This window comes from Cyprinodon tularosa, unplaced genomic scaffold, assembly GCF_016077235.1.
Source record: "Cyprinodon tularosa strain WSP-4 unplaced genomic scaffold, ASM1607723v1 ctg197, whole genome shotgun sequence".
NCBI lineage: Eukaryota > Metazoa > Chordata > Actinopteri > Cyprinodontiformes > Cyprinodontidae > Cyprinodon > Cyprinodon tularosa.
The window spans coordinates 3334331-3349995 of record NW_024038720.1 but is presented as its reverse complement, the minus strand read 5'-3'; the positions used below and the strand labels follow the sequence as shown (position 1 = coordinate 3349995).

At 38.0% G+C, this 15665-nt stretch overlaps 1 protein-coding gene across 5 annotated transcripts in view; it reads left to right on the top strand.

The window, feature by feature from the left end:
• LOC119782784 (LIM domain only protein 7-like) overlaps positions 1–15665 on the top strand; it is a 31424-nt gene that overhangs the window by 11163 nt on the left and 4596 nt on the right. For 4 of the 5 annotated variants that reach the window (XM_038283931.1, XM_038283933.1, XM_038283930.1 and 1 more), the window contains 13 exons: positions 3668–3721; positions 4490–4649; positions 4970–5118; positions 5242–5395; positions 5535–6161; positions 8458–8718; positions 10503–10617; positions 12071–12232; positions 12339–12514; positions 12606–12669; positions 15099–15124; positions 15288–15395; positions 15467–15550. In XM_038283931.1, coding sequence (XP_038139859.1) covers positions 3668–3721; positions 4490–4649; positions 4970–5118; positions 5242–5395; positions 5535–6161; positions 8458–8718; positions 10503–10617; positions 12071–12232; positions 12339–12514; positions 12606–12669; positions 15099–15124; positions 15288–15395; positions 15467–15550 — 2140 coding nt within the window. The remainder of the gene's footprint in view (positions 1–3667; positions 3722–4489; positions 4650–4969; positions 5119–5241; positions 5396–5534; positions 6162–8457; positions 8719–10502; positions 10618–12070; positions 12233–12338; positions 12515–12605; positions 12670–15098; positions 15125–15287; positions 15396–15466; positions 15551–15665) is intronic. The other variant, XM_038283932.1, reaches the window with a different exon arrangement.

Below are 15665 nucleotides of genomic sequence, written 5' to 3'. Positions count from 1 at the left end.
GCCAGACTGTCTGTCAGACTTCTGTCAAGTCGGCAGTCTTCCTGATTGTGTGGCCGAGTCCTGACTGACTCAAAGTGAAAGATCATTGCAATATTCAGGGAACCTTTCCAGGAGTATTAAATGGATTGCATGATCAGGGTGTGACACCACCAGTCTCCAGTAATGCTTTTACAGTTGTCTAATTGCACTATTTTTACACATAATCTCATTAACTTTTACATCTCTAATTTACTTTTGCTTGCTAAACATAGCTTCTAACATAAGCAGTGAATTGAAAAAGGATCTAGGCAGTGATCAGTCTTGGGTATTTTATTTTTTTTACTGCAGTGTTGTTGATACAGTTTTGTCCCATCAACCACTCTTCACTGGGTTTCCCGCTTGGAGCAGAGAAGAAATTAAAGAACTTTCACCTGAAGCCCAAAACGAGGATGACTCGGAAGATAATTTTAGTGAGGCAGACCCTGTCCAAGATGATTTTTATTTACGAAGACTGAAGCAGACTTTACATCAGACCTCCTTCAATCGCAATTATGATCGCTTTTTGCCTCGATACTGGACCCCTGAAGAAGAGATTCATGTCCACAGGATCTACCTTGGCTCCCAGAAACGGCCCTGGTATCGTAAAATGCTTGGCCTAAGGTCTGTCTTTATCCTACTAAATTAATACAAGGCTAAGCTTTAGCAACACTTCAGTGTTGCGTACAGTAGGTGCTTGGAAAGTGTGCTTAGCCCCTGATCCTTTTCAGATTTTCTTGCTAAAGCAACACATCCAGTGTATTCCATTGGGATATTATATAACAGAGCAGCACCAAGGTCTACTTAATTGTGCGAAGATGTTCAATTTAAATTAAAGGGCTCAACATATGCTTTTATATCCCTTTTAAACTTGTATACTTAAGTCAAATCTGATGCATCTATTTTGATTTGTCTGCTTATTAGTTAATGCAGTATATCTGCATGTAACTAAGTATCTTTATGAAAAGAGCAGTTCTCTGTGAAGCTTGGAGATTTGCTATTAAACCTAAATGAACCAAAAGCACATGGTCCAGAGAAAAAGTAGTTGGACATGTTAAACCAAATTTGGTGTATAAAGTGATTAGATGCTTAGAACATCTCATCAACTGCTGGTCTGTTAATAATTTTGCCAATTTTTCCATTAAAGCAACTGGATTTAAAGTTCCAGATTTGTTTTTACACTGGTTATAGGAATCACAGGGAATTGGTCGTTGTGGTGTTCCCGTCACTTGAGATTCAGCCTTAGGAAAAACTGCACAACAATGTCAGTCCAACAAGTGGCAGTAATAACACGCGGCCGGGTTTCCTTTGACTTCCAGCTTCAGATCTATGCATCTGAAAACTGTATTTCCTACTGTATGTTTAGTGTGTTCCTTGAATTTGAACCTCTAGGTGTCAATATTTAATACAAACTTGTATAAAAACATGTTAAAATTAATTTGTCAAAACAATTAAAGGGGGGTTGACAGACTAACAGGTGGATGTTACATCTGCGGTTAGACAGGAGATATCCCTACAAAGCCTGGTTCAGACAGCAGCAACACTGGATAAACATCATGGCGCTTATGGTGATGGAAATGGTATACGACGTCTACAAACTTACAAAGGTCAGTTTAAGTGGTGGGCTCCCTACACTCACCAGCTTCACATGGAGAGCGATAGAACCAGGAAGGCGCCTTGTAAGTCTGTAGGAGGTGCGCAGGTACAGTAGGAGAATCTGAGATGTATCAGTGGTGCACTTAACAAATCTGGCCTGTCTTGAATAGGAAGAAGGTATGCAATCTTGTTAAGTGGGTGTGAGTCAGTATAAAATTCTGCACATCAGCCTAAAACAAAAACATACCATGCCTTTTAAACATGGTGGTGGCAGCATCATGCTACATGGATGCTTATCTTCAGCAATGACCAAAAGCTGGTCAGATCTTGTAATAAACTAAGATTGAAGCTACACAAGTTTTGAGACTAGTGGTGTTGCAGCTTTCCACAAAAGTATGTGGTCATCTGTTCATTCATGATTTGTTTGTTCAATTTAACATTTGTTACAATTCTGATCCTCAAGCTACATGACAAAAGTAGTCATGACCGTATACGACATGGCGTCTGTGTGCAGCTGCCTCGCGCCTGTCAGCATGCCACTGTGCAGCTGTAACTGCAATGTCGCTTGCCACCATCTGTGTGGAGTCCCTTGACTAATATACAATTCAGGACATTTAGCAAATATGTTTTCATTGTTCTTTTAAAATTATTTAAGTGAAAGAAGGTCTGCTTGTTTTAGCCAATCACCTAAACTACAGCATAATTCTAAAACGTAACTAATTTACTTGATAAAAGATGTTAAAGTAGTTCTTACATGTGCACTGTTAAAGATGTTTATTCCCTTTTGATAATGTTCATGGTCTCGTTGAGTGAACATTATCTGAAAAGAAGAAGGCATTTGGTTGTATTCTACTTATACATTCTTTTGGCTGTAAACAAGTCTAAAAAGTCATTAAACTTCAAAATTTCAATCCAGGTTACAATTTTTGATTATTTTGTGTTGGTCTTTCTCATTAAATCCCAATTGAATACTGTGTTGTGACAAAATGTGGAAAGGTTCATTACTTTTAAATTACACTACAAGCTTATATGAAAATTGTTTTAACAAATAGGAAATGATTGCCTTTATAAATTAATTTGTAATTGTCAAGTATTAAGTCTTCAAGCATTTTCCATGTAATAACCCTCTGGCAAAAAAGATGTACTTAAAATTGCATGAGAAGCTATGCCACTAAAAATAAGCTGTAGTTTGCCTACTACATATAATCAGCTAGTTATGGAATGTGAACATAACCCAAAGCAGACTCTGCTCTGTTTTTGTAAATATGTTTTTTTTCAACAACAAATTGTTTTTAGAATAATTTCATGCAACATATTTTGTGTCTTTGATTGTAGCCAGAAAACTTTGCATTTTGCTGAAGAGTTGGAGAACACTTCCAGGAGTCTGCCACCTCATATGGTGCAAGATGTATCTGCCACTTCAGGAATACATCCTAACGCCGTTGAAGAAACCTTTTGCAAACCCGAGATTTGACACTAATTGACACCCACATTTGTGATTTAACACTAGATTGAACATCTGGCTTCATCTTTCCCATGCTTATTATTTTTGCATTCTTATGACGTATATTCCGATGGTGCGTGTGTTTTTGTTCCCCCCCGTTTGTAAAACTAAGATTTGACCGTTTTGTGCTGTAGTATGTTATGGAACATTTGCTCTCTCCATTTATGGCACTGATGTAAGGATGTTTTACCAGCATGTTGATGAAAAGACTCATTTGTTAGTAACTGCTAAACATGAATCATGCATTGCCTCATCTGTGCAGCCATAATAGAAACATGTTAAACCTAACAGCTTTATGTCAGCACTCTCTGCAGTTTGCTGTGGTCTTATATAGCTGTGGAAATAAATTTTCAGTGGGCTAACAAACTGTCAGACTAATTCATGTCTGCTTGATGTTAAACCGGTTCATTTCTCCATCATATTTGGCTTCTAAATTTTTGTTGTAGTGTATACAACTTCTTCTTCCAGATCTCTTATTTTAGGTTTTCTTTTAAGAAATGGCTATCTCAGATGGGTACAAATTATTCACATTTTTTTTTTCTGGTCCTGTAGAGCATGTCAGATTCAGTCTGAGACACCAGTTCAGGTCAACCCTGGCTGGATTTGGTGAGTCAAAAAGCGCTGTTATTCAAGCAAATGTTTAGTTTTTTGTTGTTGTTGCTGCTTCATGTTGGTGTTTTTTTTTCTCCCATCTGTTAAATGTTCCTTGCTTCTCAAAATGGAGTTCCAGGGTTGCATCCCCGTTCATTTTCCAGACGGCAGGATCTATGCCACTTCAGCATTGTTTTTGTAATCGGTCTGTCTTCCTAAAATTAACTTGTGCCACTGTCTTATTACACCACCTGGTAAACGCTACTGTAGCTTATTTCGTTTTCACATCTGCCTTACTCTATTGCTTACAGCCATGCTATAACTTGTTACTGTACAAGTTATAGCTGTTATGATTTGCAGAAGACATCTGTTAAGTGCTCAGTAGCTGATTGCAATGCTTCTCCCTTCCTGCACTCTGCTACCCATTTATCATGTTCGTATGCTCAGCATGCTTTTACAGCTGGCATAGCTGTGATCTGTTGTCATTAAGTGCTGCTATCAACTATGCTGATTATGCTGGCACTTATTCTCATGTAAGAAAAATATATCATTCTTGCTCTTCTGCATCATCTTGATCACTTTTTATTCACTTGTAAACATGTTAATATGATGCAGTGGCACAGAAATGAAAGACCGACTAGGAAACCTTATATGAACATCTCTCTAAAATACTCTAACTTTGTCTCAGGTGTGCATTTGCTTTTCCTGGGCAGCACAGCAACCAATATTGTTTTCATTCATCAATATTTCAACATTCTCTCTCTTTTTGTCTCTCTGAACTAGGAGCAAATCCCTCAGTGACATCCCTATGGTGTACCCCGTGCGTAAAGTTTCAAATGGAAATGCCATTTCTGATAAAGGCCAAGACACCAGGGACTGGAATCAAGAAATTGAAAGAAACTGTAGTGCTGTTGCCAGGGACAGTGAAGTTCAGTGGCAGGATGTAAGTCCATTTTGACAAAGTGTCTCATTATATGGTCTGTATTTGCAGTTTCATGTATTACAAAGTCTAATTTTGCCTTTTATCACCCTGGACGAACAAAACTGTTGAATTTTTAAAAGGTTAGTTGGAAGTAAACCCATTTGAATATCTGTTTTACAACAAAGTCCTGTGTACCTCTTAAGAGATTAACTTAAATTTAGTCTTCCCAAGGAGATGCCATATAGAATACCCCCGAGGTTTCACAAATACTAGTCATATTGCAAATAGTAGTTGATTGCAGTGAGAATCAAATAAGGTGTTGACTTTAGATTCTGCTTTAGGATTTGACGAGGTGGAAGAATCGACGCAGGAGCACCAAGTCTGAACTGTACAGGAGGTCATTTGAAAGGGAGCATATCTTTAAAGAGATGACCAATGGGGCTGTGAGAAATTATGAGGGTAATGAAGCACCAGGAGGGCCTATAAAGAGGTATGTGAATGGTACATTAAGATAGAAAACCTTATGTATAAAAGGAAAACTAGAAAGGAAATATGCAACTTGGAAGGCAAATCGACACTATTGATGATTTTATTTTCTTTGTCCTTTATTTAGAGATCAGTCACCATGGCGGCACAGCTCCTTACCACGTCCTTATTCCGTTTCTCCATCCAAACCTCTGAGTTTTGCTCTCAGGCCACATACAGAAGCAATTTCCACCAGCAGCTATGCCACTGACACCCCTTTCAGACCCCAAAGCTATTCACAGGTAAGGTTACTTACCTGTAAATAGTTCTAGCTTAACTTTTATCTGAACAAAGGTTTATTCTACAACTATTCTAAGTATTTTTAACATCACCAGATTTAAGGGACAGTCTTTCAAAAACTGTTTCTCCATGTCTGTACAGGAGTGTCACCAGGGAGCCAGTTCTAAATCTGGTGGGTCCATCATCGGAGGGGAGCCTGCCCTTGCCTCCTTAGCTTCAGATGGAAGAGCTGGAGTTACTACACCTTCTCTACACCAAGCTTTCACCTCTCAGACCCAAGTGAAAGCCCTAGGCAGCCAGTCTACCTTTCATTCCAGTCTCGGACAGGTGCAACCACAAAGATGTTTGCCAAACCAGATCTCCTCTTCTTTTAACATCATACAGCCTGAACTGTTTGACTCTGAAGAATCCGCTACAACCTGCAATTCTGCTTCATACATGCATTCCTTCAGCACTGATCTGAAAGGGAAAACTTTTTCTCCAAATGTAGTTAGTCATTCAGGAGTTGATGTTACTGATGATTTGATCAAGAAATCTGATGGAATTCCAAAATCATATCCAAATTCAGCTGAAGATGGAAGGGTCTGTAGACAGGAGTCTGCAAGGCTTTCCAAGTATTTGTCCAGAAATGCAACATGGTCCAGCTCTGCCAGTCTTCCTCGTGGGTACCGTCGGTCTGAGGGTTCCACTCGTCTCTCCACTCCGATCACAGCCAGACCCTTCGAGGCAAAGCCATCCGGAATATCCACACTACCAAAACAACACAATGTGAGTTCACACTCTACGATTAAAAAAAAAAAGTGTCTCTGTGCTAAATTAAGTGTGTGTATATTATATTAAATTCTTTATTTTCTTTGACATTATTTTACAATTGGTAAGATGGCTTTATTTACCCTGAAAAGGTCCATAGTTGTAAAGAGATTGCATTTCTGAGTTTAGCAGTAGACTTGAATGGGCGAGTTGTCCACATGAAAAAAATATATAATTAATCTGAATATGCAAAACAGCATTTGGTAAATGCAGTATAATGGTTTGGGATGAAAACTTCAGACTAGAACATTTGGCTTGCTGTCACTGCAAAATGTTTTTTCGACAGGATGACATTCTTCAACTAGTAGGAAACTCCACATCTCTGCTCCTATGGATGATACGGCTTAGCCCCCATAGAGCAGGATTTACCATATACATTCCCAGAATTTCCTAGTTAAGTGGATGGAATAACCTGCGTGCTGTCCTGACAAAAACACTTGCTGGATCCCCTTGGATGAGCTGTTAAGTAAGAAATGCAATAACACTGGCTGCCGTCTATTAGCTGAAGAATCTGACGTTGTTCCACAAACGTTTAAGGAAAAGCTGCTGACCAGTACACGTTGCTACACTATTGGTGCTCGATTGTTTAGCCTAATATTGATTCTGCTGGTTACTGCATGAATAGAATACACTGCTCAAAAAAATAAAGGGAACATGTAAACAACACGATATAACTTAAATTAAATCAAACCTCTGAAATCAAACTTTCCACTTAGGGAGCAACACTGATTGACAACATTGATTGACAATCAATTTCGCATGCTGTTCTACAAACGGAATGGACAATTGGTGGAAATTGGCAGTTGGCAAGATGCACTGAATAAAGGAGTTGTTCTGCAGGTGGGGACCACAGACCACCTGTCACTACCTATGCTTTTTGGCTGATGTTTTGGTCCCTTTTGAATGTAGGTGGTGCTCTCACATTTGTGGTATCACGAGAGGGACAACCCACACAAGTGGCTCAGGTAATGTAGCTCATCCAGGATGGCATATCAAGGCGAGCTGTGGTAGGAAGGTTTGCTGTGTCTGTCAGCATATTGTCCAGAGGCTAGAGGTGCCACCAGGAGACAAGCCAGAACACCAATAGACGTGGAGGACGCCGTAGGAGGGCAACGACCCAGCAGCAGGACTGCTACCTCTACCTTTGTCCAAGGAGGAACAGGAGGAGCACTGCCGGAGCTCTGCAAAATGACATCTAGATGGTCAAAAATGTTCATGTGTCTGCACAAACAGAAATTGACTCCATGAGGATGGTATGAGGGCATCGCATCCATAGCTGAGGGTTGTTCTCACAGTCCAACACTGTGCAGTACTGAAGACACCATGGAGAGCAATATGCAGCCTAAAACATCCTTCAGTTTGGCAGTGGGTCAGTAATGGTGTGGGGATTTCTTAGAGAGTTGTACATGCTTCAGTGCACCTAGTCAGAGGTAGCATAACTGCCATTAGTTACCAAGATGAGGTTCACAGACCCATAGTGAGACCATATGCTGGTGCGGTTGGCCCTTGGTTCCTCCTAATAAATATGGATGGAGTTTGTCACCAGTTCCTGCAAGATGAAGACCTTGAAGCTATGGATTAGCCCACCTGTTCCCCAGACCTCAGTATGATTTAGCACATCTAGGACCTCATGTATTGATCCATCCACCAATGTCACATTGCACCACAGACTGTCTGGGAGTTGGCGGATTCTTTAATCCAGGTCTGGTGGGGACATCCCTCAGGACACAATCTGCTGCTGATTAGGTCATCAGGAGCATGTCCTGCCATTGTAGGAAGGTCATACAGGCACATAGAGGGAACAAACAATACAGAGCCTACAACTGACCTCTTTAAGGACATTACATCAAAGATAGATCAGCCTGTAGTGTGTTTTTCCACTTTAAGTCTGTGACTCCTAATCCTGGCCTATTTATTTCAGCAGTGTAATAAATTGACATTGTTGGGGTACTTTAGAAATGTAGTCATCCAATCCAATAAATGGCACCCAAAAAAAAGTTTGTCTTAATGCTAAGAGACTTATGCTACCAAGATTTTTGTGACTATTTCTGCTATATATTATCTTATAGTATATTTTGTGTGGTATTCATTGTCCTAATGAATTAGGAAAAGTAGAACCTGAGCTGTCACTTTTTGTTAAGTGGAAAATCAAAAGAAATATAGAATTTTTTTTTTTTTTACATTTTTAAACCTAATGTGTATGCTTTCTATAAATGTGCTTGTTTCGGTGTGTGGTCATGTTTGTTATCCTTAGGTTGACAGTCTGAGTTTAATTGTAAACACTGGGGATTCCCATTCCTCAACGAAACCAGCTCTGAAAAGGCAGACTGCAGCAGCGCATCTGCGGGGTCAGTATCAGGCCTCGGTTAGGCAGAAGAAGGCTAACCAGGTGAGGCAGAATGCCGCAGGACAGCGAAAGGAAGTGAATGATCAAACCTTCCCTCAGACTTATACAAAATCATCTTCCAACAACAAAAGCTCTGTTCTTGCATCTAATGCAAGTACAGTCTTAAAGGTATGTTTTTGTCTTAGGTAAAAGTGAAATGTATTTCAGTCTGCACTGTGCACTGAAAATGTTTTCTATAATTGTCAAGATCCTATTCATCTATTTACAACAAGAATAGCTTCCACCTGCTGAGACAAATTAAGCTGATCTTTTAATGCTTCCCCTTAATTGCATAATCCGCTGTAAAGTACTTGTTTGTTCACTGTTTGAAGAGACGTGCACTGAAATTAAATGCTTACAAGTGAAATTGGTGCAAAATATTTTATTAAGCATGAAGGCATCTTACTAAAATATTTTAATGGCTAAAAAGATAATGTATCAAAAACAGTCCTACCAAAAGATTGAAATTGACTGCAACTTTTCAGATGGTAGGTTTTACATCATGAAGATATAAATGCTGATTTTAAATTGGTACACTATATGTAAGTGAAGCACCTTAACAGAACAGTTTCCCTTTATATCCTTTGCAAGTGTAAATTGTTAGTTATTTTCATTCATAATTTAAAATGTGCTTCATTATTGATTGCAGGGCTTCATTTTAGTTGACAGTCCTATAAAATAACTGATGTTAATGTGCATATTGTCATTATGTACATGGGAAGGTAGTGGTAATGGTTTTCAGTTAGTGGGACCCTGAAAAATTTACTGCTGTATATTGAAATAAATAGGGTCAATTATTTGGAATGAAATTTAATCTTTTCAGATCTTAAACAATCACCTGTCATCTAACTTCAACAAATCAAAAAGCATTCAAATCTTTAAAGCCTAAAGGTGGAGGTAATGTTCTTTAATGTCATTTAAAATTTGGCCAGCTGGTGCCACTAAACGATGTCTTTGCCAGAGAAATGCTATTAAACACTGTTAAAAGCTTGACAGCAGTTCTTTTAATCCTTGCTATGCCTCCTTAACTGTTGTGGTTTAATGGTACCTAAGTGGATAATTATGTCCACTAACTTTGAATCTCGAGGCATCTTATTTCTATTCTTTTTAATAAACACATTTTAGCATCTTTAGACGGTAAAGTGTCTTATTTTCCCTACTGTAGGCCCATAACACTAATGGAGAAGCCTAATAACTTAGAAAGTCATTATGCACCAAGAATACTGCAACTGGAGGCAGAAATTTCAATTGTGTTCAAATGACGTTTGTATATTCACCTACTTTCTTGTATATTTAGCTTTTTTTTACATTTAGGGATGCATTTTATTTATTCTATGTACCCATAATAATTTTGTTTGAGTTTTAAAAACAAATACACATCATCATTATTATTACGTTCCTCCATTCATCCCTATACTGCATACATTGTGTTAGCCTTATGTAGGAAGGGAAAGAATAACTTAATCGGTTTGTTACTGACTTGCTACCGCAGCTGGTCACTTGAATTAAGGTAATATCCCTTAACAGTTTTTGCTTGTGCAACACTGTTGTTCAAATAAAGTGTTACAAATGACCACTAATTGGGTTGTTGGGTTTGTTATAATCATAGATTTCTTTTAAGCTACATCATTGGTTTGCAGACTTTGTTCTAAAAGGCTTATTTTTTTTTGTATAATTTAATTCCTAATAAGATGCAGATTAGATATTGGGTAGCAAACATTTCATGACAAAGCAAATTAATCATAACCAAATTGATCTAGTGGTCAAGAATCATTGAAGAAATGTATGGGGGGAAAAAGACTGTTCAGGGTATCCATTACTGCACTAGTGTAAGAGGTTTCTTATTTCTACCTGAAAGCACAGGACCTCGGGTTACAGGTGTCACCTTTACCTACGTGAGCATGTGTTTTTAGGTTGATCACAGTGACATGAGAGTGAGCCTGACTCTGAAACCAAACAGCGTCCCAGACTTTGGCTTCCAAACTCACTGGGACTGCACAGGGGTGAGAATAAAAAGCATTCAACCAGGTAAGACTTTAAAATGTATCCTCACTTGCTTAATAATTGTTTCTAGAATAGGGCAGGGTGAATTTTTTATTTTTATTTTTTTACTTGTCACAAATATTAATTCGCCACCCCCAACAAAGAAGGCAATCTTATTTTAAAGAACATCTAGTTGTGAAACATGGTTTTAAAACAGTCTGAAATGAAAATATATGGCTAATTTTGTGTAGCTAGTGATTTTATATTTACTTCAGCTCTGTTTATAATTAAACATCTAATAACTAATGTTATGGAGATTCAAAATGTGCATTGGTGAGGAAAAATCAATATTTTCCAATTTTATTTTATAAAAAATTATTTTATTGATTAATCCCCCAGCCATATTCTAAAACAATACATTTGTTGTCAATTGGCATTAAGCCTAGACTATTTTAATTTGATAATCCTCATCCTAAAACTTTGTTCTAACTTCTGTGGTAAATGCCAACCTCAGGACACAACTATTTGCTAAAGATAAATTTTTATTAGACGAGCCTCTATAAATATGTTAGTTCCGACAAGGGCACAACATATTTGAGGACACATACAGTAGGCAAAACTGAGGGTCAGAAAAATATAGGTTATTTTAAAACTCTTGTGAACTTTTCTTTCGGTTCAGCTGCTTTTGATGTTGTGTAGAGAAAAAAAAAGAGAATTGAATATACCCCCCCTTCAAAAAAAAAAAAAAAGTATTAACAGAAAGTCGGACCAGAACAGCGGATCAAAAAGAACAAAATGGTACAACTGGGGGCCAACCCTATACAGGGCAGTCCAAAGCCCTTACTAGTACCAGATTATAGCAAAAAATTATCTACTGCAAAAAAAGAATCAAACAGGAGAACCGATAACACCAGGCCAAAATCACAACTAAAACAAAGTCTAGCAAAAATGCCGAATGGCAAGCCGGGGATGTCAGCTGCGGCCTACAGCTAATAGAGACGGGCCCACCTTTTCAGGACGCATCCTCGGTGGTGGTGATGGAGGAGCGAGAAGAAGAGCAGTAGAGTCCATCCCAAACATTTCCAAACCCAACCTATCAATAAGCGGTCCTACAAAAACTAATTAACGAGGCCAAATTAATTACAAAAAGGAAGTAGGTAAACTCCAAAGTATACTAAACAAAAAAATAATTCAACTAAAGTCCATACTAAACAATCTAGAAAGAAAGATAAACAAAAATACTTGTATGCCTAAAGCACATAACAGCATTAAAACTTCCAAATGTGTATCTAATGTGTATTTAAAAACTCAACCATGAAAAATAAGATGCTACACAGGTACCACTTGCTGTATATGTTGCCCAATAGCTTGGTTACTCGCCTACTTGTTAAAGTTGAGAAGTGAGCTGCTGTGGCTTCATTTCAACTATAGTCAAAATGTTCTTTAAACTGATATCTGACTTTTTTTTTTGCTCCTCTTCCTTATATTCATCCTACAGGCAGTCCAGCAGAGCACTGCCAGCTCTGTGTGGATGATGAGATTGTGGCAGTTGATGGAGTTGCTGTTGCACATATGACCTACAGTCAGTGGAAGGATAAAATGGCATCCTCCCTGGATTCTGGCAGTTTAACAATGGACATTCGGCGTCATGGCATCAAGGGTAATAAAAAGTGACAGCAATGGTGGTGATGATGATTACTACAGAAGTTGTCCCAATTTTTTGATTCAGAAATTGTTAAAACACATTTTTTTTTTTTTTTTTCCAGATTGGAGCACGAATAAAGGAAGTAATGACATCCAGCCAGGACACAGCATGTTGACCCTTAATCTGACTTCTACGGCACCCATTTTAATAGGCCGCTCCGATCACCATGCCAACAGTCCAGCCTCTGCAGAAATGGCAGACACACAAGAATCTCAACTTAATGGGCAGACAGACAATGTAGGTCTATTCTGACAATCTCATCTCACAATTTAGCCTTTAAACTTTGCCATTTTTTCCACTTGCTGTGATTGTTCCTTCATCCTCCTAGGTAACGCAAGAAAAAGTCATCGGTGGGCCCTTCTCTGTTAACACAACCAAGGCTAGATGTAAAGGTAGCTATTTCTACATAAATAATTTCGAATGCAGACTCATTCTCCTTTATAATTCAGTCTTTCTTTCCATGTAGAAAATGTTAGTATAACTAGAGAAAATCAAAAAAGGAGGAAAGAGTTTTTCACACAGAAAGGTAAAATTAGTTCTTGTTTGTACAGCTTGGAAGGCTTTTGCTATGCTTTGCTAGATTTAGTCAAAATAAATACACATTTCCTTAATTGCTTTTTGTTTACTTAAATGGCTACTTTGACTGAATTGATTTAGGAAGTCAGAATTCTTCCAAAAGGGCATAATAATATTCATACGAGCAGTTTCATTTAAAGTGCACACATAAACTACTCTCCACGCACCTTTTTATGTTGTATATTCTCTCTGACTTGCTCGTGGAACCTGTATCAATTTGTGACTTTAAGTTTGGAACCAACCAGAGGAATTAAACTGCCTGTGATTTGACTGCTTGACTGATTCTTAAGACAGTACAGTTATCTGCCTAGTTGTGGCTAGTGATGCTAGCAAAGTTAAAAAGTAAAAGTATTGATAAATTCAAGTCATCCTTAAGCAACTTAGTTTAACACAATCATTCTGTTCTGGCAGCGGTAGCAATATTCTATAAAAGGATAGTCTAATTTGAACTTCAGATAACATAAACTAACCTTATCCTCACTTTTATACTGTATTAAGAAAAGTAAGGCTTCACTCTTGTTTAGAAATGTAAATGCAAGTCAGTTTGCAGCTACTGTAAGAATTTTATTCTTGAAGAGAACACTGATAAGCCTAACGATTTAGTTGTTGACATAGTTAGCCGCAGCTAGGAGGAAAACAGTACCATCTGTGTGAGATTTCCACAAAAGTGGCAAATCACCGGCAGCTTCTTCTCTCTGTTGGGCTCCACCCTCAAAGTGATAAAGGTCGACACGAGCGCACAGACAGATCCCCATAAGAGTATGAGAGAATCAAAGGTGCATTAAAATAAAGCATGCAATTATGCTGGTGTTATATTGGGGCAGATTATATTAAATCTGCCTGACTACAATGTTAGAAATGTGTGAGAAGAATAGTTTATATGCATGCATATTAAATAAAACTGCTCATATCAGTGTTATGTGTGTGCACTTTTAGCAGAATTCTGACCATATAATCCTTTAAAAACCTGAAGGGGGGTTTGAGATTAGTCAAAGTTGAGTTTTGTATAGACCTTTCATAATACAGAGTATCAAGATTAAAAGGTTCCTGCAGGTTTGAGCAAAATTGTTCTAGCCTTTGCAAAGTGCTTAATCTCGCCACACAATCACAGGACTGATACCACTGATCCTGTCCTTTTTGCATTTAATCTAATTATGCAATGCTTTGCAACTTACAGATGCTGTAGTGAGCGTTTTGTAGTTGACAGCTTTATTTTAAAATTTGAGGTTCTTTGTGATTTTATCTGGCCAGAATCGGACCATGAATATATGGCCGATTTTCCCAATGTTGTAACTGTCAATTTTTGGATTTGAAAATTTTACAATATTAGATGTGCCCATGAAATTTATACTTGTCAACCCATTGCAAACCAAAATTAAGTGATCAGATTTTTCATGCAGTGCTAGCAGCACTATTACTACCTTTTTTATCTTGATGTATAATATTCTATAACACAATAATCTGGGAAATTTATGGGACTCTGCCTATACGGAAGAACGACAGTAAAGGAGGATAAAATACGGTCGAAACAGGAGACTTGACAGCCACACCATGTATCAAGCTGTGGTTGTTGCTTTACGTGACTTCTCTCCTACAATTGTTTCTCTCCTCATGCTGTGCAGGAATCAGCTCATGGGTTTACTTGTGTGGTAAATGCTTGCTTTGTGTTGAGTTCATGTTTGTTTTGAGCAGCTTGCTAGATGCTAAAATCTGGAAATCCACCATTTGTTGAGCAGCAGCAAGCAAACCAAATGGTTTAGAATTTGTCAGAATGACAGATGAATGCCTTTTCTTTTTGTAGTTTTTGTTCTGTGCTTGAACAGTTTCCATCTGAGTGTTTTTCATTGTGCCGTCTTCAGGCTGGGGAAATATCAGTGTGCTGATGTAAAAGCAGCATTTCATTTATAATCTGGGTCCAGTTAACTTGCAACAAGTTGCTTTTACACATTTCTTCTGATAAAAATGAGCATAGAAAAAAATCTTGTATTCATATTGGAGTATATGTTTGTGTTTTGGCCTCCAGAAGTCACTGTAACACAAACCAAGATGTTCTGTTTTCATTTTGAAAACAGAACCTTAGGTACAGCTAAGGGAGGAAACAAAGATGGTGTACGTGGTGTAAAATATATATTTAGCATTCTAATATATCCCCAGACTCTGGTGTCAAATCTACTAAATATAAGGCTGCACTTTTTTTATATAAAGTAATGTCATATCCTCTCTGATCTATGATACTTTCACACAGGAGGCTTGGAATCAGCAATATCTGATGTAAGTTAAATAATTTATTTATATATATATATATATATATATATATATATATATATATATATATATATATATATATATATAATATTATTCCATTGCTGTACCTGAGCTATGTTTATTTCAGACGAACATCCATGTGATTTACAACCTGTTTTTGCACTTCCAGATTCAGGTGCCTTCCCTCAACCCATCCTCATCCAGCTGGGCTTGGGACTGTGAGGAGGATCGTAGGCGGCAGGAGAAGTGGCAGGAAGAGCAAGAGCGCCTTCTGCAGGCAAATGCTTTAATTCAATCATAATATACTGTTTATTATAGGAAAAACTACAATTTTTTTTATTCCTTTAGGAGCAGTACCAGCGAGATCAAGAGAAGTTGGAGGCAGAGTGGCAAAGGGCACAACAGGATGCAATAGAAAGCGAGACGCTGAGGGTAAATTTCTTAAACGCTCAGTTTATGATTTTAGTATATTCCTAAATCTGAATATACTGGCATCATACCTTCACTTGCTTTTTGGTCAGGAGGCTTTGTGTATGCTCTACACACA